At 34.5% G+C, this 25,939-nt stretch overlaps 1 protein-coding gene across 1 annotated transcript in view; it reads left to right on the top strand.

The window, feature by feature from the left end:
* The window catches only part of LOC150098916 (alanyl-tRNA editing protein Aarsd1), a 113,095-nt gene that overhangs the window by 21,563 nt on the left and 65,593 nt on the right, over positions 1-25,939 (top strand). Inside the window, exons 5-7 of the mRNA XM_090405029.1 lie at positions 1,911-2,030; positions 2,518-2,648; positions 22,179-22,245. Coding sequence (XP_090261155.1) covers positions 1,911-2,030; positions 2,518-2,648; positions 22,179-22,245 — 318 coding nt within the window. The remainder of the gene's footprint in view (positions 1-1,910; positions 2,031-2,517; positions 2,649-22,178; positions 22,246-25,939) is intronic.

Genomic DNA, 25,939 nt, shown 5'->3' with positions numbered 1-25,939 from the left:
TGAAGAGTAAGAAAGTAAAGATTGTGATAGGACAGAATTGCAAAGAAGGGCCATGATTATCAGTGAGAAGATTGTGTAGGAGGAATGGTGCAGTTTATAAATGTATGGAATGAATTTGATGGACAAAAGGACCTGTATATGCCTAATGGACTGCATTTGAATGGTTTTTGGAGTTAGATGCTTGGAGAAAGTGTTGTTCAGTGTGAATTTGGAAGTGCAAAACCAGGAAAACCAAAGATATTAGGGGGAAAGCAATCAAGCATGTGTCTAGCCACCCCTGGGACAAATGAACTTGACTGCATGAATGATTGTGAAGAGCTGGGTACAATTTCCCGGGTTTCCAATCTGAATGGGAAGATAATGGCATTATATAAAGGTAACTGTGGGACCTGTTAAATTGCATGTTAAAGGAGATGTAAATTGCATGTACACAAATGCCCAAAGTATCAGAAATAAAGGAGAGGAGTTTTTGGCATTGGTCAACTTGGCCAAAAATTATTGGCATCAGCAAGACCTTGTTGTCAGAGAATGATCTAGTTATAGGAATAGAATGTCATGGATATTGTATTTTCAGAGGAAATAAGGTAGGAGAAGGGGTATTATTAATGAAGCTGAAGACCTTCAACCAATAAAAATAGTAGTTAAGGAAGATTGTAGATCTGAAAGAAATGGTTCATTAGAGGCCGTCTGGTGTGAGATAGAGGCCAATAGAACAAAATATATTGTTGGTTGCTGCTATGGACCTGGGGGGTCCAGAAGAAGATGTGGATGACATGCATCAGCAGATTAGCACAATGAGTGCAAGCCAAGCAATTATCATGGGAGACGTCAACAGGTTCTTAACTCTACATTTTAACTGTAAAAGGATGTTGGGCAGCTGTGCAGACATAACTGAACATCCTTGAAAGGAAAATTGATAATCATTCTGCCATCTAATTTAACTTCTGGTACTGAAACTATAATTAGACCAAAAATCAGTATAAAAATGAAATATATGAAAGGATAAAGATATAAATTAGAAACAGAACAATATGAATATAATCAGATTAAATGTTTAATTTGATTATATTTGCATCCATATTGTTCTATGTTTCTGATTTAAGATTATAGACTGAATGCGAATATAAAAATATATAAAAAGACTTATTAAAAAAAAACTTGTAAAATACTTGACATGCTAGCAGGATTCAGTGAGTGTCCCAGTCACACAGTTATTAACTAGTTTATATGTTTAATTAGTTTTATTAGTAGGTCTCTTATACAAAGAACCATTGTTTATAGCAGATAGTTTTAATGTTATATCTGAATTTTTAATTATTTATTCTACACTAAAGACAGTTTGTTATGCACAAACTGAAATATCTATATTTTATATATATATAAAATGATAATCATAACCACAGTAATGATATCATAATATTATTACTATTGTTATGTGTTTTCATATTTAAATTATTGTGGTAAATGTTTTTGGAGATTTATAATTGATAGTGGAAACAACTTTGTAATTTGGATGCTTAAAGAAATATTTGATACTCTATTTATGAATGTTATGAATATATGGGACTTTTATGATCATAAAAATTTTTTTCTGTTATTTCAAGTAAACTATAAGTTCAATAGCAAAAAAAATCTTTCACAAATTAAATTAGATTTCCTGCATAATGATTACATCCTTCAGTGATGTTCAGGTATGCCTCCATACTAATATACCATTTTATAAATCTCAAAAGGCTAATAAATCTACTATGATTTATTAGCCTTATGAAGTGGTAATAATATGGGAAAATATGTATGTTCCATGCTTTGCTAATCAAATTTAGTATCTTAAAAAAAGGAACAACATGAATATTATGTTGAATATCAATGCACAGTGAATAATAGCATTTTATATATATATATGTATATAGGTACGAACTAGACTTGAACTTCCAGATGATCATGTTGGCTTGGTGAGAGTAGTAAACATAGATGGAATAGATTCAAATACTTGCTGTGGCACTCATTTGTCAAACCTGTCCCATTTACAGGTAAATAATTATTTAAATGCACTCATCTCTTGACTATGTAAACATTATTATAGCAAATATATTATTACAAATTATCAGAAGGTCCCCCAACTTATTTTTATCAGTTCTCTTCTAAAAGAAAGTAACAAACATATAATTTTTTGATTCCTATGGGTTAACTGTAGTAAAATTAAGTTACTCTTGTTTATCTGGGTTCTGTGTGATTTTAGGATTGCCTGATAATCAGTAATTCTGATGTACCCTAACTATAACAAACTCACTCACTATACAAAAAGTGTATAGTGAATAAGTACAATATGTAGTACAATATTACATTCTTCATTCTAAACATTCTGTGTATGATAGAATTTATTTTAAAAAATGATATAAGGTTTAAAAATTAAAAAGATCATTTAATATATGGCATGTTTGCTGTTTTTTTAAATTTAAGTTAAAATTGTGCTTTGTAAATGATCTCTTAATTATATAATTTATTTTATATTAACAGGCCATTAAACTACTTTATGCAGAAAAAGGAAAGAAAAACAAGATTAATCTTTTTTTTGTTGCCGGTGAAAGACTTCTTCGGTATATGTCTAAATGCATTTCTAGAGAGAAAGCTCTAAGTAAACTCTTGACGTAAGTAGAATAGGAAATAGTAAGTTATAATTGTAACATTTAACAAATTTGTTTATAGTTCATTCCTTCGTGCAGGTTTATTAGCTTCTGTCTGTTTATTGAAAATATTTTTTAAACAGAAATACTGTTAATTTAATTTTGAATGAACAATTTATTTGATTTTTAACCTTTTTTTTCAGTTTCAATTTATTTTAGAGACTTTTGACCAAATATTATTTACCATCTAAAAACTTCAATATGTTTCAGCGTCTGTTTTAATAATCTCTTTGATAATAATAACATGCTATTGTTGTATCATTATTCTATGTTTATTATAGATTTAAAGCCATAGTACAAATATAAAATGGAAATAAGATATTATTTTCAGCAGCTCTAGAAAGCATATGGCAAATGAACTTAAAATATGCTTTGTTTATTATTATTATTCATGTCTCCATGGAGTCACATGGGAAGTTCATCTTAAACAGCACAAAGTTTATCATATCATTCTTTAAACTCATTCACCATCTGCATTTTCACTACCCTATCAATACATTCCACAGCCCCAACCTTCCTCCAGATATGTGACTCCTTACCCTCTTCCTTACCACTTCTTTTTTGCAACTTCCAGGGATTGGTACTTGTCCTTTCCCATTGTTCTACAGCATGAAAAATTGTCCCATTGTCAATCCTGTAAATCTCTCTCTCTCTCAATTTAAATGTATCATATCACCCCTATCAGACTGCTCTGACAATATGCCTGCAGTTTTCCTCTGCTTACTTTTGTTAGTTTTCAACAGTAACAACTATCAAGAAGAGAGAAATGTTGTCCATTGAAGAAGAAGAGGAATAGTGTATATGTGACTTTATCCATATTTAGACCACAAATTAGTAACTTGAAGAAGCATCAAGCACAAGTGTCACACAGACAGTTATTACTACAAATATATTTTTATATGTAATATAATAATAAAAGTTTTACGTTTTTTGTCTGAAAAGTAAATTATTTTATTATTATTACCAGAGACATCCAGGAAGTCAAGAACTCATTGAGAGGGGGGGGGCTACCTATTATCTATACCAGCCATACCTTTTCTTGAATTCATTCACAATACCTGCACTCACCACCTCTAAAGCCAAGCCATTTCAATCATGACCACACTGTGAGAAAAAAAGTTTATCTCTCACCCCTTTCATCACTGCACTCAGTCTCAGCTTCCATGAATGTTCCCTTAGCATCTTCCCACCCTCCATAAAATGAAAAATTCTATCTACTGGTATCCTATATGAACCTTTCAGAAGTCTGAAGATCCCTATCATATCACTCTTTCTCCTGTTTGCTGTCTGCAGTCTGCAAATTCTCAATCTGGCCTCATAATCTACATTCCACAGTATTGTTTTTAACACACTTCTTTGCATTCTCTCCATCTGTATCTGCATCACCTTGGAAGAAACCAGGAGACCAGATCTATGCACAGTAGGCCAGATGAGGTCATATCAAAACTCTTCCTATCTACTAAACTCGATTGGTTTCTTCTAGTGTTATCCCACAAATATAATATGCCATTGGATACCTCATCGCACAAAACTGCACAACTTTTGGCTTATTTTCCACATATAATATTCAAATAGCAGCTCATTCATACACATTACCACTCTTCAAAAAAAGAAAGAAAAAAAAACTTTTCATAGTTCATGTGGAAAAGTGTATAACCAATGTTCATCCTGAACTGATATAAATTATGCATAAACAGCCACTAATGCTGCATGATGTACTTTTTTTCTCCTACCCATTGCAGTTACTTCACCTTTGCATGCTCTAGAACAGTGGTGTCCAACATTTTTAGACAGTTTTGGAGTAATCTTGAAAAGGCCTTCATCCATCAGTGGGTCGACAATGTCTGATAATGATGATGATATATATATATATATATATTCAGTTTCTGGCATAAATAGAATGGCCAATCCAACATCCAATGACAATCCATTCCACTCACGTATCTGTGAGAGAAAAATCTAACTCATACCCCCCCCCCCTTCTTGACAGCATTCATTCTCCAGAAAAGGAATAATTCTATTTACTGAAATTCTGTATAACTCTTTCAGAAGTCTGTAAGTCTCAATCATATCATCTCTCATTCTCTTGTTTGCTAGTGGGCATGAATGTAGTGTCTGCAGCCTACAAATTCACAATCTGTCTTCATAATCAGTATTCCACAATCCTGGTATCATTCTCTCCATGGTATCAGAATCACCATGGAAACCAGAAGACAAGACCTGCACACAATAGTCTAAGTGAAGTCTTATTAAGGGCTTGTAAAAAGGAAAAATGACTTCCTTAACTTTACATGTCAAGGTTCATGTCAGCATTGTAATTATTCATTGAGTTGTATTAACAATTTTTGCAGTATGAACCTTAAACTTCAACTTCCTCTCTACTAAAACTCCAAGTTCCCTAGCCTGATCTGTTTCTTTTAACATAATCCCACCAATATAATACAACATTGGAAATCTAATCACACCAAAGTGCAATTACATTTATTACCTTACATTTGTTAACATTGAATCGATAGTTATTTTCACATGCCCACAATTCCAGCCTATTTAAATCATTCTTCAAGTATTGCAAATCAGCAGCATTCCTGATTACCCTACTTATCTTTTACATCATTATCAAATAGCTGTATGTCACATGTGAAAGCCTATCCAGTATCATTAATGTACAGATTGAATAACAGTGGACCAAGCACTGATCCTTTTGGCACACTACTGGTTACCTTTAATCTTGCAGATTCACCCCCCCCCCACTGCACAACTTTTTGATATCTGTCAGTCAGTCATCCTTTATCCATGCCAATAGTCCATAATCCAATCCCATATTGACAAATTTATGCAACAATGTTCCATTGTATTCTGTCAAAAGCCTTAGCAAAATCCAAAAGTATCATGATGTATCCATTCCCTTTGTCTAACTCAGTGGTAACATTATTATAGAATGTGAGCAACTTGCTAAAACATGACCTTCCTTTAGTAAACCCATGCTGTTCATGCAAAGTAGAGATTCACTGTCAACCCATTTCAGAATGCAAGCCCCAACCAACTTTTCTAAAATCTTCCCCACCACTCCTGAGATACTGATTTTTAAGAGTTGTATATGTCGGTCTTTGCACCACCCTTGTGCAATGGGATTACCATACAGTCTTTCCACTCATGTGGAATCTTCCCTGTTCTAAGACTCAAATTATATAGTCTGGTCAAAGGTTCAGCTGAACATTTTTTTTTAGCATCTGTGTTGATATCCCATCAATTCCTATTGCAGAATTCTTGTTCAGTTTGTGCAACAGCTCTAGTACTTCAACTAATGAGTAGCAAAATGGCTACTCATTAGTTGAACTGTCACTTCTGTATCAGTCATCTGCATTCAGTAGAGTTATTCTTTCAAATTCATTCTTTCTTTTACTTGCAGAGCCAGTTTCATTTCATGCTCAGACTTAGCTTTCTGTACAAAACTTGTGACTCTTCTGGCATGCTGCTTATAATTATGATAGCTGACATCATCCTTGTGTACACAGTATTCTTCCTCACACATAATCTTTTTCTTATGAATATCTTGCTTAATTAGATTACACATTCATTTCACTCCTACTCTATTTATTCTTTAAACTCTATGACATATTGTGATATCGCATTATTTAAATATTTTTAAGCACTTCTCATGCACTGTTGATATCCTTCCAATACAACAACGTACACTATGGTGCAGAACTTAGCATACTCATCAGATATATATATATATATATATATATCTGATACATGATACATATGTATTTATTATGTATATTTATAAATGGGGTGCTTAATGGTCAAAGCTGTATAACTGAGAAGAGACCTCCATATAGCCTTTAAAGGAATGCGGAGAACTGACCTAGGCTTCTGACCTAATGTCCAATCCTCACCTTCTCGTGGTGCATCCTGTTGGGTATCTACCTAGATACTGAACGAGCAAGGATGGGCTGGCAATTTGGGATTTAGCCAACCTAATTGTATTCTTATTGGCTTAAACCAATATAAAAAATGATGGTACAACATGACAAAATTTTATCATCAGAGTTAAAGATCGGTACTATCAACATAAGAAGCCTGAATGGCAAAGAAATGGAGTTAGCTGATAAATTAGATAAGTACCAGATCGATATAATAGGGGTGACTGAAACAAAAAAGACAAAAACTGGTGAGATCTTTCTGACCAATAAAAACAAAATGTTATATTCAGGCAATTACAATCAAGGAAAAGAAGGAGTAGCCATAGTACTCAACACTAAATACAAGGCTAATCTTCTTGAATGGCAGGCAGTCTCAAGTAGATATGAGAATGTGGAACTGGACAATGAGACTTATTTGTGCCTATGGTCCCACAGAAGACTCTACTAAGGTAGAAGTGGAGGAATTTTTTGAGGCTCTAGAGAAAGCTACTGACACAATGAAAAAGAAAAAGTTGGTCCTTGTTAGGGATCTAAATAGCAGAGTAGGAAGTGATTGTCAGACATACAAAAATATTTTGGGAAAATTTAGAGAAAAGAGCAAAGCTAATAATAATGGCAAATACCTGTTGAATTTCTGCTCAGGACAAGGACTGGTTATTACTAACACCATGTTCCAACATACAAATGTGCACAAATTCACATGGAGAGAAGAGGCAAGGAATAAGAAAAGTCTCATTGACTATGTTATTGTTGATAGTGATGTTTTCTCTCTGGTGCAGGACACCAGAGTGTAGAGAGGATTTGAAATTGGAAGCGATCACTATTTAGTCTTGAGCAGGATAAAATTGAATTTCATATTAAAAGAATAACATGTAAGAAAATTTTAAAGCGAATAAAAGTTGAGCAGCTCTCAGATGTGAACTGTAGACTAAAATATACAAATATGGTTGAAGAAAAAATGAAAGAGTTTGAGAACAGGAACCAAACCTTGAAGATTCAGTGGCAAGCCTTGAAGAAAACACAGATTGATTCTGTCAGAGAGGCATGTGGTAAGGTTGTTTGCAAGGATAGAAAAATCAGAACTCCTTGGTGGACACAGGAAGTTAAAGAGGCAGTGAAGGAAAAGAAGAAAGCATATCAAAAGTGCCTGTCAAATAAGTCAGCTTGTACTCTTAGAGAATACAGAGACAAATGTAAGAAAGCTAAACACTGTGTAAAACTAGCTAAACAAAAGTTATTGGAAACTTTGGCAAGAACATAGAAAATGGATTTCAAGAAGGTGGCAAAATATTCTGGAGGTTGTTAAAGAAGCTTAAAACAACCTCCATTACAATGGAGGTTGTTTTAAAACAACATTTTTTTACAATGCTGTAAAAGGAGTTAGAGATGATAAAGGTGACATGAAAACATGAGAAAAAGATATCCCTTGAAGTATGGAGTAATTACTTCGAAAAATTGCCAAATGAAATAAGCAGTGATAGCACAGTGGTAAAAAAAACACTCAACAGGCATATAGTCACGAATACATATCCATACTTGAAGTAGAAAAAGCCATCAAAGGCTTGAAATGTGGAAAGGCTGCAGAAGTAGATGATATTTGACCAGAAATGGTGAAGTATGGTGGTATAAAAGTCTTACAGTGGCTGCACTGCATAGTTCAGAAGGCCTGGACAGAGGGACGAATTCCTGATGATTTTAGTAGAGCTCTAATAGTACCCATATATAAAAAGGGAAATAAAACTGAATGTGAGAATTACAGAGGTATTTCCCTACTGAGTATTCCAGGCAAGATTTATGCCACTATACTTAAGAAACGGTTGAGATATATCTTCAAATCTCCTTTGGAATTGATTCAAAACACTTTGACACTCATCAACGTACTCACTTGTTGATTTTGGATTGTGTTCTCTTAATTTTGGAAAATGTGTAAAGCGGTTTTTTTCAGTTGGGTAAGAAATAATTGAAATAATCTTGTCTAAACGTTCTGATCCTTTTAAATTTTCATATTTCTTATGCTGATTCAAATAATGTCGTTCAAGATTATATTTTTTGTAAACCGCAACATGTTTGTTACAAATAAGAGAAATGCACTTGCCATTAATTTCAATAAAGAAGTATAGTTCTGTCCATTTTATACAAAACAGAGCACATTCACCACTTTTATGCTTTTCACTACAATTTGTCATTTAAAAAAATAAATTGAATAAAGTTGTCAACTGGCTAATTACAAGGCACTCGCAGTTGGGAAGCAACCAGTCAGAGAAAGTCTGAACTTTGCCTGCGAGAAATGCTCCTGATTTCTTTTTATTTTAATGGTTGGTCTCGATTTGATGGTTGCCAGACATATGGCGATCATATTTTATGTAATATAGTTATTTTTGATTTTGTATATTTAATTATTTAAATTTAAATAAATTTAATTATACTAAATTTAAATTATTATAAAATTTTATTTACATTTACATACAAGTACATCAGCAAAGGGGCAAATTGAAATAGACTCTTGGGCGAAAGATTCCCCACTCCTGCTCTAGAACATGACTGGAAAGGTCAAACTTACATGGAAAAGTGTATGGTGCTGTTTGTTTTTTTCCTTTGTAATATCAATAATATGCAGTCTATTTCCTCAGGATGGCAGTGCACTTAATCCAGTAGACATTGGTTTAGTTTTGAGTAGGGTATTTGGAATAGCTAAGTGAATGTTTCAATTTAATTGGAAGTTGCATGTGGCTCTGAAGTAATTTTTATAATGTATTCTGTCCTCCTCAAAGACTCCTTTGGAGTAAGGATAATATTTACCTTTCTTTTTTGTGGTCAGAGGGTTCCTTTAATTCACAAGGAAAAGGCACTGATATTTTTCAGTGCTTTTTCCTTGTGAATCCATTGACAGTTAATTTTTTTTATGGATTCTCTTTCAGCACATATCAGAAGACCAAAAGGAACCTTATCCCACGAGCTAAGTATAATATAATTTTTTTTGCATTAGTCCACATGTGCTAATAGTTAATGTAGTCCTGGCTAGGTATGATTGATATTATGGTTCGTAGTGAGTAAGATTTCCAACACTCACTCCAGAAGGCCTTGAAATAACACTAAAATAGTTTTTCTAATTTAATAGTAAACTCAAACTTAAGTAAGCAAGCACGTAAGCAAGGTTTATGGGCTATATAATTAAATCTTTATGATTTAATTATATAGCCCATGATTTTAAGAACAAACTTAAAATCTTAAGAGCCAACTGAGTCAGAACTGCCCAAAGTTGAGAGTAGTTAACTATAATACATGTTTCTTCTCAGTCAAAGAGAAATCATCAGGAGTACACTATAATCCAAGGGACATAGTTGAAAATTAAAAGATTATCAGTGTTCCCATTGAAGAATGTTTGTAAATGAGTATTTAGGCTTAGGGGCTGATTTACATTAATGTTGCACTTTAACGAAATAATTTATAACACAAAGAGAACCAATCTGACCAATATATGATAATTTGAAAGCACAAGGAACCTTGCAAACACCTGGAATAGAGAAGGGAGGAAGCAGATCCTTAGGAGAGCAAAGAAGGGAAGCCAGCTTCAAAGGTTTGAAAGCTATGCAGAGATTATATTATCATATTATGGTCATACTGGGAGATCTGATAACATCCACCTAGAACTACACAAAAAATACATCTGCTGCTACAACTATGGTCAATCAGATCTAGCAAACCATGCCTTGGATACCTTATACAGAATCAGATCGAAGAAAATCACCATGCTTCATTGCATCAAATACAAACTTGAAAGACTTTTTAGAATTTGTAGCAGAATTAAAAAACCAGTCTAATCTTAATAAATATGGTTGCATTAAACTTCCCAAAATTTGGGAAATTAATTCTTAGGCATCCTGCCCACCATCTAATTCTAGCCATAGAGGGTGTCCCTCATAGGACTTTAGTCTTTATTTATTCTATCTCATTTCTTCCACTTATTGTTTCTTGTGTGTTATTACAATTTTAACACTATACTCCTGATGATTTCTCTTTGATGCAGAAGAAATATTGAAATCGATTAAACTTGTTTAATTATTTCTCTTGTGCTGTAAATTATTCCATTAAACTGAAACATGAAGAAAGGTTTGGAGATCCAAGTTTAGGGTGGTAGAAGTTGATATTCTGAAAATTTTGGTGATTTATGCAAGCAAGGTTTGTCAAATGAGAATGAAGAGTGCCATGTACTCATTACCAAAACTTATTAGATTTGCAGTCAATTGCAGGTCATTGATTTATAGAAATAGAGAAAAAATAGTAAAGTTCAAGGGAAAAAGATCCATCCAGCTTTCTGTGTGGACACACACATAATGTGTGTCCGAATCTAGTAGGGTTTTTTACTACTGAAAAACTCAAACTTTTCATCTCACAAAACTGCAGATCAGCCAGATAACACACACACACATAATGTGTGTGTGTCCATACAGAAAGCTGGTAATCTACTTGCATAGACCATATAATGGAAAATCACTTCATATACCTTTGTACCAAATCTAATCAAATGCCATAGAGATATCAAGAGCAACTTGAAATTCCCAAAAATTTTCCATGGCATAATTTCTTCCAACTGTGCAGAGGAATTATGCCATGGAAAATTTTTTTTCCATGGCATAATTCATGGCATCATTATATGATGGGACATGCACCTTTGATTGGAAAAGACCTGGATGAAAACAGCTGAAATTGACCTTTGCTGATCTCATACAAAGGTAGCAGGGTTTTTTTTCTCCTGAAAACTCAAGCTTTTCATCACATGTCACAGCAGATCATAACACACAATTCATAGACAAAAATACAGTGTAGTTTGTTTATTATTATTATCATTATGTGGCTTCCACCCATGGAAAGTTATTTGCAAGCCTATAATACATTTGTACTGTGGGCTGTCTAAGTCTTTCTTTTTTCATTTTTCATCAATTTTTATATATTTATTTTTTTTTATACATAGTCTGGAAATCTCTAGAGTCCTGCTCTAGAGATCAAACATGGAACTTTTTCAAGCCACTTCAGGCATTTAATAAGCACGACAGTTGTCTCACACTGGACAATGAAATTCATCTCCAATCTAAAGACAGTCACAAACATCCATGGGCATGCCAGGTCGATAAATAGATTTTTATTATTATTATTTGGGAACCCATCCATGAGAGGTTGGTCAACCTATAGTACACTAGTACTGTGGATGGGAAAGAAGGAACTTGTTCACATTTATCAAAAGCTATGGGTTGTATTAATTTGGAAACACAACATGGTAAACTGTTCTGAGGGCAGCACTGGAAGGGATGAATGAAGAGGAGGAGAAATTTGTTCTGTGCGTTTTCAGATGCACTGTGGAGTGTTGGTTAGTTACTGCACACATTTGAACTGATTTGACAAAGAACGAAGGTATTATTGATGCTAATTTTGATGAACAGCTGCCATAGAAGTATTTGTAGAAGATAAAAGCAGTGGAAACTGAGCACCTGTATGAAAGTGAGTGGGGGGGGGGGGATCATTGATCAATCTGACTGCCCTTTTCTGTACAGAGTCCAGTATCTTTAGGGAGCTCTTAGAGACACCAATCCTGATATGGAAGCAATATTCAATGGTCAAATGGATTTGTGATTTGTATAAAATTAGAGTTAAAGCTAACTTTTTGGAGGCAGAGGAGGTAATATTTGTAATATGTTTGTGCCAAGAGAGATTTGAGGTTAGTGTTACCCCAAGAAGACAAATTCTCATCATGCATGGGGGATTTGGATGTTGTCAAAAGTAAGACTGGAAGAGAAGGGTTCTTTGTGTGTGTGTGTGTGTGTGTGTGTGTGTGTGTGTGTGTGTGTGTGTGTGTGTGTGTGTGTGTGTGTGTGTGTGATATAAGACAGAGTTGTGTTTTTCTTGCATTGAAATTAACCAGATTACCTAAACCCCACTGATGAATGTTTTAGAGATCTGTTTTTAAGGTGGTAGTGGTTAGGGCTCTGGTGATTTGTGAATTGCTTGGTTTGTCAAATGAAAGGGAGGAATGCAGTGTGCTGTCATCAGCAAAACTATGTATTGGGTTGGTAGCCTGCTATAGTAAGTTATTTATATAGAGAAGGAAATGGGTGAATGTGAAACAAATCCTTTTAGACCACCACTGCATTGGTTGTATATCCAGAAGATAAATAACTGTCCACCATCACCCTAAGTGAGCATCCAGTCAGAAAGCTGGCAGTCCAGGTGCAGAAGTCAGGATGATAGGAGTTTGCTTAACAGGCCTTTGTACCAGACCCAGTCAAAGGCCTTGGAGATATCAAGGACACTTGGGACTTGCCAAACTTTTCCATGGTATTTGTTTAGATGTGGGTGACATAAGTGAGTAGATCAGCTGTTGGCTGATGGTGATGAAACTCATAATAGTGGTCATTTATTAGCTGAGAGTCTTCAAAATAACACAACAATTGAATGTTGATAGCTCTTTCCATTACTTTGGAAAGAACTGAAGTAAGAGAAATTGGACAGTAGTTTGAGGGTATTAATTTTTCTCTCCTTTTTTTTAGATGTGAGCTAATTTTCATACTGCAGGGTAGATACTGGTGGAATAAGAGAGTGTAAAAAGATAACACAGAATGAGAGTCATCTCTGGAGCACAGACCTTTTGGACAATTGGAGGAATGCCATTGGGGACAGGAGACTTTTTGGTATCCAATTTGAGCAAAATTCTCCTGATCTCGTTTTTTTTTTTTTTTTTTTTTTTTTTTTTGTGAAAGGACACACTGGGCATTGAGTGTAAAGTGTGTGGGATTGTTGGGAAACATTTACTAAAATCAGCAGTATGAGAATTAGAAGAGAAGTAGGAAGTCAGGAAATTAGCTTTTTTCTGTGAGTGATGATGCTACCAGGATGCAGCAGTGTTGGGAAAAAGTTGCGACCAATGACTTTGACTAGAGACCAGAATGCATGGCTGCCATTTGGGCAGGATGCAATTTTCCTGCCTTTAGTTCTTCCAGGGTCATTTTTTGACATGTTGATAGTTTTCTTACAACTATTTCAGGCTTTGCTATAGGCAATATAAGTGAATGGACTTTTGAACTAGTTGTACGAAAACTGTCAACATATCAAAAAATGACTCTGTTCATGCTCAATTCTTCTCTTGTACAGTTTTGGTACACTGTGGGAGTACCAAGGCTTAGATAGAGGACAGGGACTTGGATAAGTTTTAAAAGAGGTATACCGTGAGTAGACATATCGATACAAAATTAATAACAGAAAAAACTCACGTACAAAGATTATTTAATAGTATAATTTTCACCTGTGTACAGGCATCTTCAGTACATTAAGCTAAAATTAAACAATAACTGACAATTCCAAAAAGCGCCACCTAAGTAGCTGTTGTAAGATAACTAAAAAGGTCAATAACTTTCCTAAAAAAAATAATAAATTAATTAAAAAAATAAAATAAAATAAAAAAATAATAATTTAAAAAAAAATCAATACAATAACAATAAAATGTTAGGAAAGATTAGCTGATTTGTAAAGTACTATCTCCCATAAAGGGGATAGATCTTCCAGATCTATATCGTAAGCCGTCGGATCATAAACAGATCCGACGGCTTACATCTATCCCCTTTATGGGAGATAGTACTTTGCAAATCAGCTAATCTTTCCTAACTTTTTATTGTATTTATTTTTATTTTTATTTTTTTTTATTTATTTTTATTTTTATTTTTTTTTTATTTATTTATTTTATTTTTTTGGAAAGTTATTGACCTTTTTAGTTATCTTACAACAGCTACTTAGGTGGCGCTTTTTGGAATTGTCAGTTATTGTTTAATTTTAGCTTAATGTACTGAAGATGCCTGTGACACACAGGCGAAAATTATACTATTAAATAATCTTTGTATGTGAGTTTTTTCCGTTATTAATTTTGTATCGATAGGAACTTAGGATGGAATGGGGAATAAATGTTTCCATGCTGATAAGAATTATTTTGGTGATATGTTCAGCGCATAGGTTTTAAAAGAGGTATACTGTGAGTAGACATATCGATACAAAATTAATAACGGCAAACTCACATATGAAGATTCAATAGGTATGAGTCAGATAGCAGGAAACAATAATCGATCCAATGAAATGTGGCATAGTAGATGCATTGATAATCCCACTTGGCTTTCTTGTAATACCATGCGATGTGCAGATGTGAGTGATTGTGGTCAGAGCAACCTAGTGGACAGACTATGTTAACAGTGTACTTGGATGGATCACTAGTGGTGAAGAAGAGGTCTAAGGTATTTTGAGAGTGGTTGAGATTGCTGGTATTCAGGTAGGCACATGGTGTAAGGTCGTTGTAAGGACCTTACACCATGTTGTAAGGACATTTGCCATCACTAATACTGATGGCAAATGACTCAGCCTCTCTCTACCTGCTTGTTCTGTGTAATTGGAGTAGAAAAGCCAAATAGTGTTTTGAACATTAATTAGTCTCCAGGTAAATGACCTTACTGTTAGGAAAGTTGGATTGAAGAATATAAACTTTTCAGGAAAGGCAATCAAAAAGTTCAGAATGGTTTGTGGCATTAGTGAAGTTGATGTAATGGGGTAGTACAGAGATTTTCAGCCAGAAAAGGTAAAAATCAGGAGATACCAGGTTGGCATTCTTTGACATGGTATTGCGGAGCAAACATATGCACAGACATCACCTTTCGGATGAAATGAGTTAAAAAGTGTGTATAACTGGGAAAGTTGAGGTGAGTAATGCTTGGACTTTCTGGGAAGTAGAAATTTGGGTTTCTGTCAGGAAAAGTAAGTAGGGTATTGTAGACTGAAGATGGAAATGGACATCATTCAGGTTTGAACAGAGGCCATGTATATTAGTGTTGTGTATTAGAAAAATTATGTAAGATTTATTGTTGACTGCATCAGTCACTCACATTCCCTATGCAGTGATAGAGTTTGAGTTTTCAAGCTGGCTAGTAATAGGACTAGATTTGCATTAGTACTCTTTTTTTATAGTTAATTGTCCATGCTGCGTCTCCACTCTGTTGCATTTCTTATAGTTGTTGCTGTAATTTTCTGTTTTGTGCCCACTGTGCATAGATGAGATATGGCTCGTCTTGTATATGTGACATGGCAGTGCCACCTAAGATGTTGTTCATCATCATCAAATTCCTGACATGTACCCTCAAGGGGTGTACAGGATATGATAGTACTACATGAAAAATTTACATCATTACTAACTTCCCATCTACAATTTTCCTCCAAATCAGTCTATTACTTGTCAAGACTCCAATATTATCATTATCAGATCTTATATTTCTATCGTCTAAGGTACATTGTACCGTATCAATCCACTTATATCTTGGTCTTCCTCTGGGTCGTTTTCCTGCCAACCTGGCAGAGAACACTTGTTTTGCTAATCTTTCCTAGCCCATTCTATTTAAGTGACCATATGACCTGAGATTAGCTCAGCTAATGCATTCCTGCATGCGAACAATGTCAAGTTCTTTCCTAATATCCTCGTTTTTAATATGATATTGCCATTGATGCCATCTGTTCACGCCTCTAATCTTTCTCAGGACTCTCATATCTGCGGTCTCTAGTCTTTGGTCAAGTGTTTTACTTCTGACCCAGCTCTCAGATCCATAAGTTAAAATTGTTTTGAACACTGTCTTGTAAACAGCTAATTTAGTGTTCCGACTAATTTCTCTCTTATTCCATATGAATTTATTCAATTGACTTCCTACCACACCAGCCTTGTTGATTCTGTTGTCTATTTCCATATTTAATTTACCATCTTCAGTAAAAATCGTGCCTAAGTAGCTGAATTGTTTTACTTGTTCCACAGGTTCCCCGTTCACAACACAATTGACATTTTCAACAATTCTACCTATTTTCATTGTCTTTGTCTTTTTAATGCTGTCCTTCATACCATATCTCTTACAACAGCTATTCAATTTAGTCAGAGAATCTTGCAGACTTGTAGCGGATTTATTTAGAAGTATAACATCGTCCGCATAAAGCAAAGAGCTGACATTAACATCTCCAATTTTGATATCATGTTTAATACCACTTTCTTTCATAATGGGATCCATATAGACAATGAATAACAGAGGGGATAATGTACATCCTTGTCTCACACCAGATTTAACATTAAACCATCTTCCTGTACTTCCTTCAATTCTTACTGCTGACTTGCAACTCAAATAAAGACTAAGTATTGCTTGATATAATGCCCCATTGACACCATATAACTGTAGCATATTGGATAGCTTCTCTCTTGGCACCTTGTCATATGCCTTTTCCAGATCGACAAAACTTAAATACAGATCTTTGTTATATTCCCATGCTTTCTCGACTATTTGTCGTAAAGTGAAGATCTGATCCTGACAGCCTCTATTTGGCCTGAATCCAGCTTGTTCTTCACCAAGCTTTTCTTCCACAATTCTTCTCAACCATTTCTCAAGTATGCTGGCATAGATCTGGCCAGGAACTCTCAGTAGGGAAATACCTCTGTAATTCTCACATTCAGTTTTATTTCTCTTTTTATATATGGGTACCATTAGAGCTCTACTCCAATCATCGGGAATTTGTCCCTCTGTCCAGGCTTTCTGAACTATGCAGTGCGGCCACTGTAAGACTTTTATACCACCATATTTCAGCATTTCTGGTCGAATATCATCTACTCCTGCTGCCTTTCCACATTTCAACCCTTTGATGGCTTTTTCTACTTCAAGTATGGATATGTATTCCTGACTGCATGCCTGGTCAATGTTTTTTATCACTGTGCTGTCGTCACTGCTTGTTTCATTTAGCAGTTTTTCAAAGTAATTACTCCATACTTCAAGGATATCTTTTTCTCCTGTTTTCATGTCACCTTTATCATCTCTAACTTTCAGAATACTTTTACAGCATTCTTTCATCCATTTCTAAGCTTCTTCAACAACTTCCTTCCAGAATATTTTGTTGCCTTCTTGATATTTATTTTCTATGTTCTTGCCAAAGTCCTCCCATGACTTTTGTTTGCTAGTTTTAGCTTTCTTTGCATAGTGTTTAGCTTTCTTACATTTGTCTCTGTATTGTCTAAGAACACAATCTGACTTATTTGACAGTAACTTTTGATATGCTTTCTTCTTTTCCTTAACTGCCTCTTTAACTTCCTATGTCCACCATGGAGTTCTGATTTTTCTATCCTTGCAGACAACCTCACCACATGCCTCTCTGACTGAATCAATCAGGGTTTTCTTCAAGGCTTGCCACTGAATATCCAAGGTTTGGTTTCTGTTCTCAAACTCTTTCATTTTTCTTCAATAATCTTTGTGTATTTTAGTCTACAGTTCACATCTGAGAGCTGCTCAACTTTTATTTGCTTTAAAACTTTCTTACATGTTATTCTTTTCAATACGAAATTCACTTTTATCCTGCTCAAGACTAAATAGTGATCGCTTCCAATTTCAAATCCTCTCTACACTCTGGTGTCCTGCACCAGAGAGAAAACATCACTATCAACAATAACATAGTCAATGAGACTTTTCTTATTCCTTGCCTCTTCTCTCCATGTGAATTTGTGCACATTTTTATGTTGGAACATGGTATTAGTAATAACCAGTCCATGTCCTGAGCAGAAATCCAACAGGTATTTGCCATTATTATTAGCTTTGCTCTTTTCTCCAAATTTTCCCAAAATATTTTGTATGTCTGACAATCATTTCCTACTCTGCTATTTAGATCCCCAACAAGGACCAACTTTTCCTTTTTCATTGTGTCAGTTGCTCTTTCTAAAGCATCAAAAAATTCCTCCACTTCTACCTTAGTAGAACCTTCTGTGGGACCATGGGCACAAATAAGTCTCATTGTCCAATTCCCCATTCTGATATTTGCCCACATCACTCTACTTGTGATCGCCTGCCATTCAAGAAGATTAGCCTCGTATTTTGTGTTGAATAATATGGCTACTCCTTCTTTTCCTTGATTGTCATTGCCTGAATATAACATTTTGTATTTATTGTTCAGAAAGGTCTCACCAGTTTTTGTCTTTTTTGTTTCAGTCACCCCTATTATGTTGATCTGGTACTTATCTAATTCATCAGCTAGCTCCATTTCTTTGCCATTCAGGCTTCTTATGTGGATAGTACTGATCTTTAACTCTGTTGATGTTGAGTTGGAGTGTGCTTTCAGATTTGTTCCAGTAGCTGACTTTTCTCTGTTCACCATGGTTCCATGGCGAAAACAACGGCGGCCTTGTTTAACCTTGTTTAAGCCTGCATGAAATTTTGTCATGTTGTACCATCATTTTCTATATTGGTTTAAGCTAATAAGAATACAATTTGGTTGGCTAAATCCCAAATTGCCAGCCCATCCTTGTTTGTTCAGTATCCAGGTAGATACCCAACAGGGTGCACTGCGAGAAGGTGAGGATTGGACATTAGGTCAGAAGCCCTGGTCAGCTCTCTGCATTCCTTTAAAGGCTATGTGGAGGTCTCCTCTCAGTTATACAGCTTTGACCCTTAAGCACTCCCTGAGATGTTGTTTAGTGCAGATATTGGATTGTACAGCATAAATTGTGCAGTGCAGGAAGTAGATTGTGTAGTGTTATGTTGTGTAGAGTAGTCGCATGCAGTGAGTCCATCAGACTCCATGGAAGTGTCATGGGATAATACTGATTGGTCCAAAGGTATCTAAGCAAGAGAGCCCTGATGTTCAATAATTTTTACGGAATCCATACTGGCAATTATTTATTACTTGGTAGGCTTTAAGGTAGTGTAGAAGTTGTGTATTAATAGTTTTTTTTTTGCCTTACTTTAGAAAGAACTGAAGTGGATGAAATTATACAGTAAATAGATGACAAAGATTTATTGGCTTTCTTTGTAATGGGTTGATATGGTAATTTCCAGGATACATGATAGACAAATAACAGTGGAATGAGAGAGTATTAAAAAAAAAGTATAAAAAATGAGAGGGTATAAAAAAAAAGGCAACTATAGTTGCTCTTATAAATTAAAGCAGCTGTAGAACTGGAGTCAACTCTGAAGGACAAAGCATCAGAACAATCAGAAATACTATCAGGAGACCAAGAGGAACCTTATCCAGTTTGGATAAGGTTTCTGATCTCCTTCTAGTGAAAAATCAAAGGGAATGTTGAATGTTTATGTGGAATGATGGTAGGAAAATATTTGCTCATGACTGTCTATAGAATTTGAAGGAGATAAGAAGACAGAAGGTTGAATTTTTCTGTGGGTAACATTGCAATAGAACAATTAGTACGCAAAAACAGTGTAGTTTTTGCATACTAATACATGAAACAAACTTCCTAATTTTAGCCCTTTCAAGATCAATTTTGGGTATTTTGATAATTTACGTTTGGCTATTTTGTGCTTTGGTATAAACATATCGGTAAGAATTGCTTCAGTGATGTATTCAGTGCAAGCGTTTGGATTAAAGGACTGAAAACTATAATCCAACTAAGGAAATGTCCCATAAAAGTCAAAAAGATCATCCCCCCTTTACATTCTTATTAATGCCAAGTGAGGAGGGTGTGTGTGTGTGTGTGATTGTTGCTCCACAGGAGGAGGAAAAATCAACACTAGATTGCGGTCTGAATTGCCTACATTCAGAAAGTCACTAGTGAGGAAGAGATCTAAAGTATTCAGACAGTACTTTGGATTCTGGTAAGCATATGAACAATTTATTTATAATCATTAGTGATAGCAAATGTCTCAGAATCTCTGTCTGCTTGATCTGTGCATTTGAAAAAGGAAAGCTGGTAGGAATTATGAATATTAAAATGTCCAATGGTGATGACCTCACTATAAGAAAAGTTGGACTGGAGAAAAGCAATTTTTATAGAAAGGAAATCAATAAGCTCAGAATAGTTGGTGGCATTAAAAGAGCAATAGTGGCAACAGATAAATGGTAAAATGGGGACTAAGAGATTTTTAGCTCTGATATGGTATGTCTGAGCACATATAGTCACTAATATCACCTTTGAGGCAGAAAGAATCATGTATAACTGGGAAAAACAGGTGAGCAGAACTGAAATCTGCATTCCATTTGTGAATAGTAGATGTTTTTCATACTGTAAATATATATAAGCATCGTTGAGTAACTCAAATGAATCGGAAGGTTTTGGGAGGCCTGTTATTTGTTATATAACCAGTGGAATATGGAATATACAGTAATTGATTCTTCACTGAATCAAACACACAAACTTCATCCACCCCCTCTACAAATTGTGGGCCTCAGCAATGCTTCCCCCCCTCACATATCACTACCAAACTCCATCCAGGCATACCTCTTAGAACAGCGGCAGTCGGATTAATCACCAGCACTAAACTGGAAGCCTCCTAAATCATTATTAGAGTGTCTGGTATAATATCTAGTAATTGGTCTGTAGAATAAATGTTCTAAACCTATACCCTCAAAAAGAAAAAATATTGTGTCTTCCATAATTCTAAAAAGATCATTCATGGTCTGGAATGCAAACATAGATTCTGGTCACTCCCAGCTTCCAGTAAGTGAAGTGGTGGTGTTACATGGATTAATGAAACTCATCTACCACCAAGTTGTGCCTAGTAGAACAGAGGTTTGGCCTTTTCTCTTAGTAATCCGATAACACCTCAGCCTATGTTTGTGTGTTAGTTCATGCCTAGATAGTTTCCTCTAGTCCAACAGTCTAATGCCAGTTGGCTAGGATATATTCAAATCCACTAACAAGCCCATTTGGATGCTGTTCTGCTCATTCCAGATTGTGGTGGCTAGAACAGTTCTATCAGCATTTTAGACTTCTGAGATTAATCCCTAGATATTGCAATTGTGCAAGCATCTTTGCCATTTCCAAGAAGTTTCTTCAATCCTTTTTTAGATCTTTACAGTCTTTTAATATTATAATTACAGCATTTTAATATGTAAGAGCATTTTCATCTTTAAAAAACCAAAAGATTACATAATTAGAAGAAGGAGAATATTAAAACTGCAATAACAATTAACATCGAACACCCAACCAAATTTATAGCAAAATTTCACATGAATATTCATATGTTTTAGCAGAATTTTTTAATTTAATGTTTGTATGATTTTTCATTTTATCATTATTAGCTTAAAATATATGGATGGGCTTACTTGATATTATAAAAAAAAGTAACTTTTAAAAGCAATTAAAATAAATCATTTAAAAAAACTGAAGAGATGCAATTATTATTTTTAAGCAGCCACAAGCATTAAATAATATGTCAATAACTTTAAAAAAAAAAGAAAAACTTTAAATGTAACCCATTGTCTATCATTGGAGAACAGACACAGAAGTTTTCTGTCATAGATGTTTTGAAGACAATTTCTTTAGGACTAAAACTATGACTTGATTCTTTCACTCATAACTTAATAATCAGTATTCCCACATGGCTAGTATTTTTGGATATTAATTTTGAATATTAAGTAAGGGCACTTGCTGGATTAATGCCACAGGTCTTTATGGAGTCAAAAAACTCATTTGGTCTTAAAGGTATTGTTTTAAGAAGTGTTCTATCAGATTTTTTTGCTTAATTTAGAAGTTACTTGATAATCTAGTTACTTAATAATTTTGGCTTTTTCATAGGTGCAGTCCAGAAGAACAACTTCAAAATGTTGAAAAACTTCAAAAATCCATGAAATTGGCAAATAAGGTAATTTATTGTTCAAAGTATATAACCAATATGAACTTTTTGTTAATACAGTAAAACCCCGAAGTTACGTGGTAGGTGGGACCAACAAAAAGCGGGTAAGTCGAATTCAAGTAACTCGGGGTAAAATTTTGCATGTAATTTATATATACAAACATACAATTGGGACCAAAGGTTTACAAAAAACACCTATATTTTTTAAGAAATATAATCATAATTGTAGTTTTTCGTACATAAAAAAAAGAAAGTTATTTTGATGTCGATGGTTTCATAAAATCTAATAGATTCATCTGACGGCATAATGTCTTTTTCTTGTCATGCAAAATTTCTTCATAGCAAGCTAATGATTTTTTTATTCCTTGCTTTGTGGCTACAATTCGTTCCTCGTTAGAATCTATGTCCTCCAAAATCTGTAAACCTTTCTTTTATGATTGTTTCTTACTGTGGATTCCTGTAGATCGAACTTCTTTGCTAGCTCACAAATTTTCATTCCGCCTTCAAAATCTTTAATAATGTTGAGTTTTGTTTCCAAAGGCAATGTTTTTCGTTTCTTGCTAGCAGTTAGAAGAATCGGACTTGCTTCTTTTGGATGGCATTATTATTTTTTATGTGATAAAATTTTTATTATGAACATAACATTAAACAATCGCAAGGTTTGTAGACTATAAAAACCGTGTATGAATGGAGACCGTGCGAAACACATCAGTGCTTATTCACAGCATGTGCGACAATGGCGAATGCAGCTGGCACCTGAAAGATACGACTAGTGGTGAAGCGGGACAGGAATACATATAAGAAACTGCGTATAACTCTGGATTCACATAAGTTGGGGTATGACTGTATTTAATTAAATTTATTTAATTCAGTACATTGTGAATAAAAATTACTGCAGTGGTATCGTTTAGCTTTTTTTTTTTTTTTTTCAAATGCATGTTAATCATTCTGAAACCATTTATTGTGTAGATAATTTCCAAATGTTCTTGTTATATTTAATCTAATTTAATTCAGTCTCTGATAAGTTAATGTGTATTGTTTAATCCCAATTACCCATTGCCCCACTAACTGAATATAGTTTTAAAAGAATATCTGTACATTAGTTTTTATTCCATATAAAAATCTGTTTTTATTAGATTGATTGACCACCATTTAGATTTAAGCTAGATAAAACTGAATATCATATTGAACACAAACATGTGTAAAGAAGTTTTAAAACAAATCATAGTAGAACTGCTTTCAGAGGTGAACTGTAGACTCTAGTATACAAATATTGTTCAAGAAAAAATGGACAAGTTCAAAAATCAAGCCTGGGAGACCCATTTGCAAACTCTGATGGATTGATTACTGGGGTGAGACCTAATGCAAAGAGTCAGGGAAAGTAGATTATAATGGGAGGAATGTTGAAAATGAGGGTATGTAAGTTCAGCTATAGTATGCAAACATGATAATGATATGAATGGCATTGAGCATGGTTCTGGATCTGGGAAAAGGAGTGGAAATATACTCTCTGGGTTCAGACCTTTTAATATATTTGGCAGAGAGAAAAGAGAATGTTGTCCAACAGGGCCAAACAGACTGTAGATGTGAAAATAAGAAAAAGCCAGGTGGTAATTTTTTATGTATATACACAAATGCCAGGAGCATCCATAACAAAGGGGTTGAGTTTGTTGCTTTATTGAATACATTGTAGCCAACCTGGCTACCGTAATCAGATGTTGTAACTCGGAACAAGTGTAAAAAGTTTTTTTGGAATGACAGAAGAGATGAGTGGGGTGGTGGGGTACTGATTTGAACTACTAATGATGTCAGATGACTTGAGTCCAGTTGGGTAGAAATGCATGAAAGCAATAATGGTAATAATGTCCCATGTAGTAGTACATTTGAGGCTATCTAGTGTGAAGTGAAACCTAACAGGATGAAATATATGGTTTTGTTACAAATATAGTGGTTCAACTGTTGGGGATGGTGAAATGCATTGCCAATTTACCTTGATGGGTACTAAATATGTAATCATTATACGTGATTTAAATTATCCAAACATTGATTGGGTTAAAGAGAAATTTATTTCTTTTTATATCCTGTTATCAATCTCTGGTATGGTGCAACATAAAATCTAGAGATTCTGGAAACTTTTTTTTTATACACTACGAAGGCCTTGTGGTAATATATTGTATGTGCAACAAATGAAAAGTAATTTCTTTATCCACTTCATTATTTTTCTTATGCAAGAATATATTTGAACATTTGATCAGCTCTATCTGCACCTTTCATATGCTTATTGTAATCCATTATAAATGAAGGACTTATCTTTTCTTGTTCATTTCCCTTTTATTTTTTGATCCTCATTTCTATTTCTGATGAATGAGGTTAAATGCATTCATCAGCTGTAAGAAAGACAGAAGAAACCTACTTCTTGAGAAATGCCAACTGTTTTCTGTTGTTCTTCCTTTATTTGTTGTCATAATACATTTTGAAAATTACTTTTACTATTCTCTTGTCTTGTCACATCAGCAAATGCAGTTGGCATTTCTCAAGAAGTAGGTTTCTTCTGTCTTTCTTACAGCTGATTTCATCTGTTTATGTTCCCAATCCCTATACAGAGAAAAAGGTTCCACAAATATAAATGTTCTCCTTTAATGGATCTAGCAATAACTGGACTGTATTGTCATAATTGTTCTTGTATATTTTGTATCCTTTTCCCAGCAGATCTTTTACTGTATCCGTCACTTTTTACAGGCTCATCCATTCATGAGTATATTTGATAATTTAATTCCAAACATAGCAAGAGCACGATTCTGCAAAAATGTGCATTGTAATTCCATATTTATCTGAATTATCAGGTTGCTAAATCTTGATCTTCAAATGTCCTTTCCACTTCAGCATACTCCTTCAAGTGAGAAAGCTTTTCTGGAATGTACATTGTTTTGAATTTCTGCACCAAATAATCAGTCACATCCTATTTTATAAAGTCTGTTTGTTTTGCCTTCTGGAATGGTTAAATTATTACTGAAGTAAAGGAATTTCTGAAGGTGTACAAGATGATTTACTGACACTCAAGTCTGGCTTTAGGTCACTTCAATTAACATTACCAGTCCAAGGAAACTGATGTGTTTCTTCCTTTTGTCACTGGTTTCAAATGTTGAGCAACTCGGAATTATAAGCCATTTTGATGCAAGAACTGTTTGCATAACAGTTTGTTTCAGACACTGCTGTATGTACTGCTATAGCTATTCAGACATGTTACTAGAAGAAACTGCTATTTTTGAGTCACTTGGTGTTCATGGGAATGATGATATATTGGAAAATGTCCAGGGAAGATTGAACATGGTTTCCTGTCTATGGAAAATAGAGTGATAGGGTATAAGGATAGATTGAAGTAGTGCCATTTGCAGAGAGCCTTGTGAATAGGAAGAGGATATGGGATTGTTACTAGATTAAACTGAAATAAAGGGTTGTTATTTATGTTAACACGAAAGAGACTTTTATTCATAGAATGGGGGAAGAAGGGTAGAACAAGAGTCCATCCCTAGAAACTGTGTAAAGAGGTGAAGAGAGCAGGTTCTTTCCATGGAGAGTGGTTAGTGAGTGGAATGCTTTGCTTGAGAGTGTGACGAGTGCAGAAATGTTGAATGAGTTTAATCCCCTTACTGGCCTTGATGTGCTTACACATCAGTAACATGAATTCAAAGTGCCTGTTGAA

The sequence above is a fragment of the Typopeltis vanoorti genome, chromosome 15 (genome assembly GCF_054136105.1).
Source record: "Typopeltis vanoorti isolate ZY-2024b chromosome 15, IOZ_Tvanoo_1.0, whole genome shotgun sequence".
Classification (NCBI taxonomy): Eukaryota; Metazoa; Arthropoda; class Arachnida; order Uropygi; family Thelyphonidae; genus Typopeltis; species Typopeltis vanoorti.
This window is presented reverse-complemented; position numbering and strand designations above follow the sequence as displayed.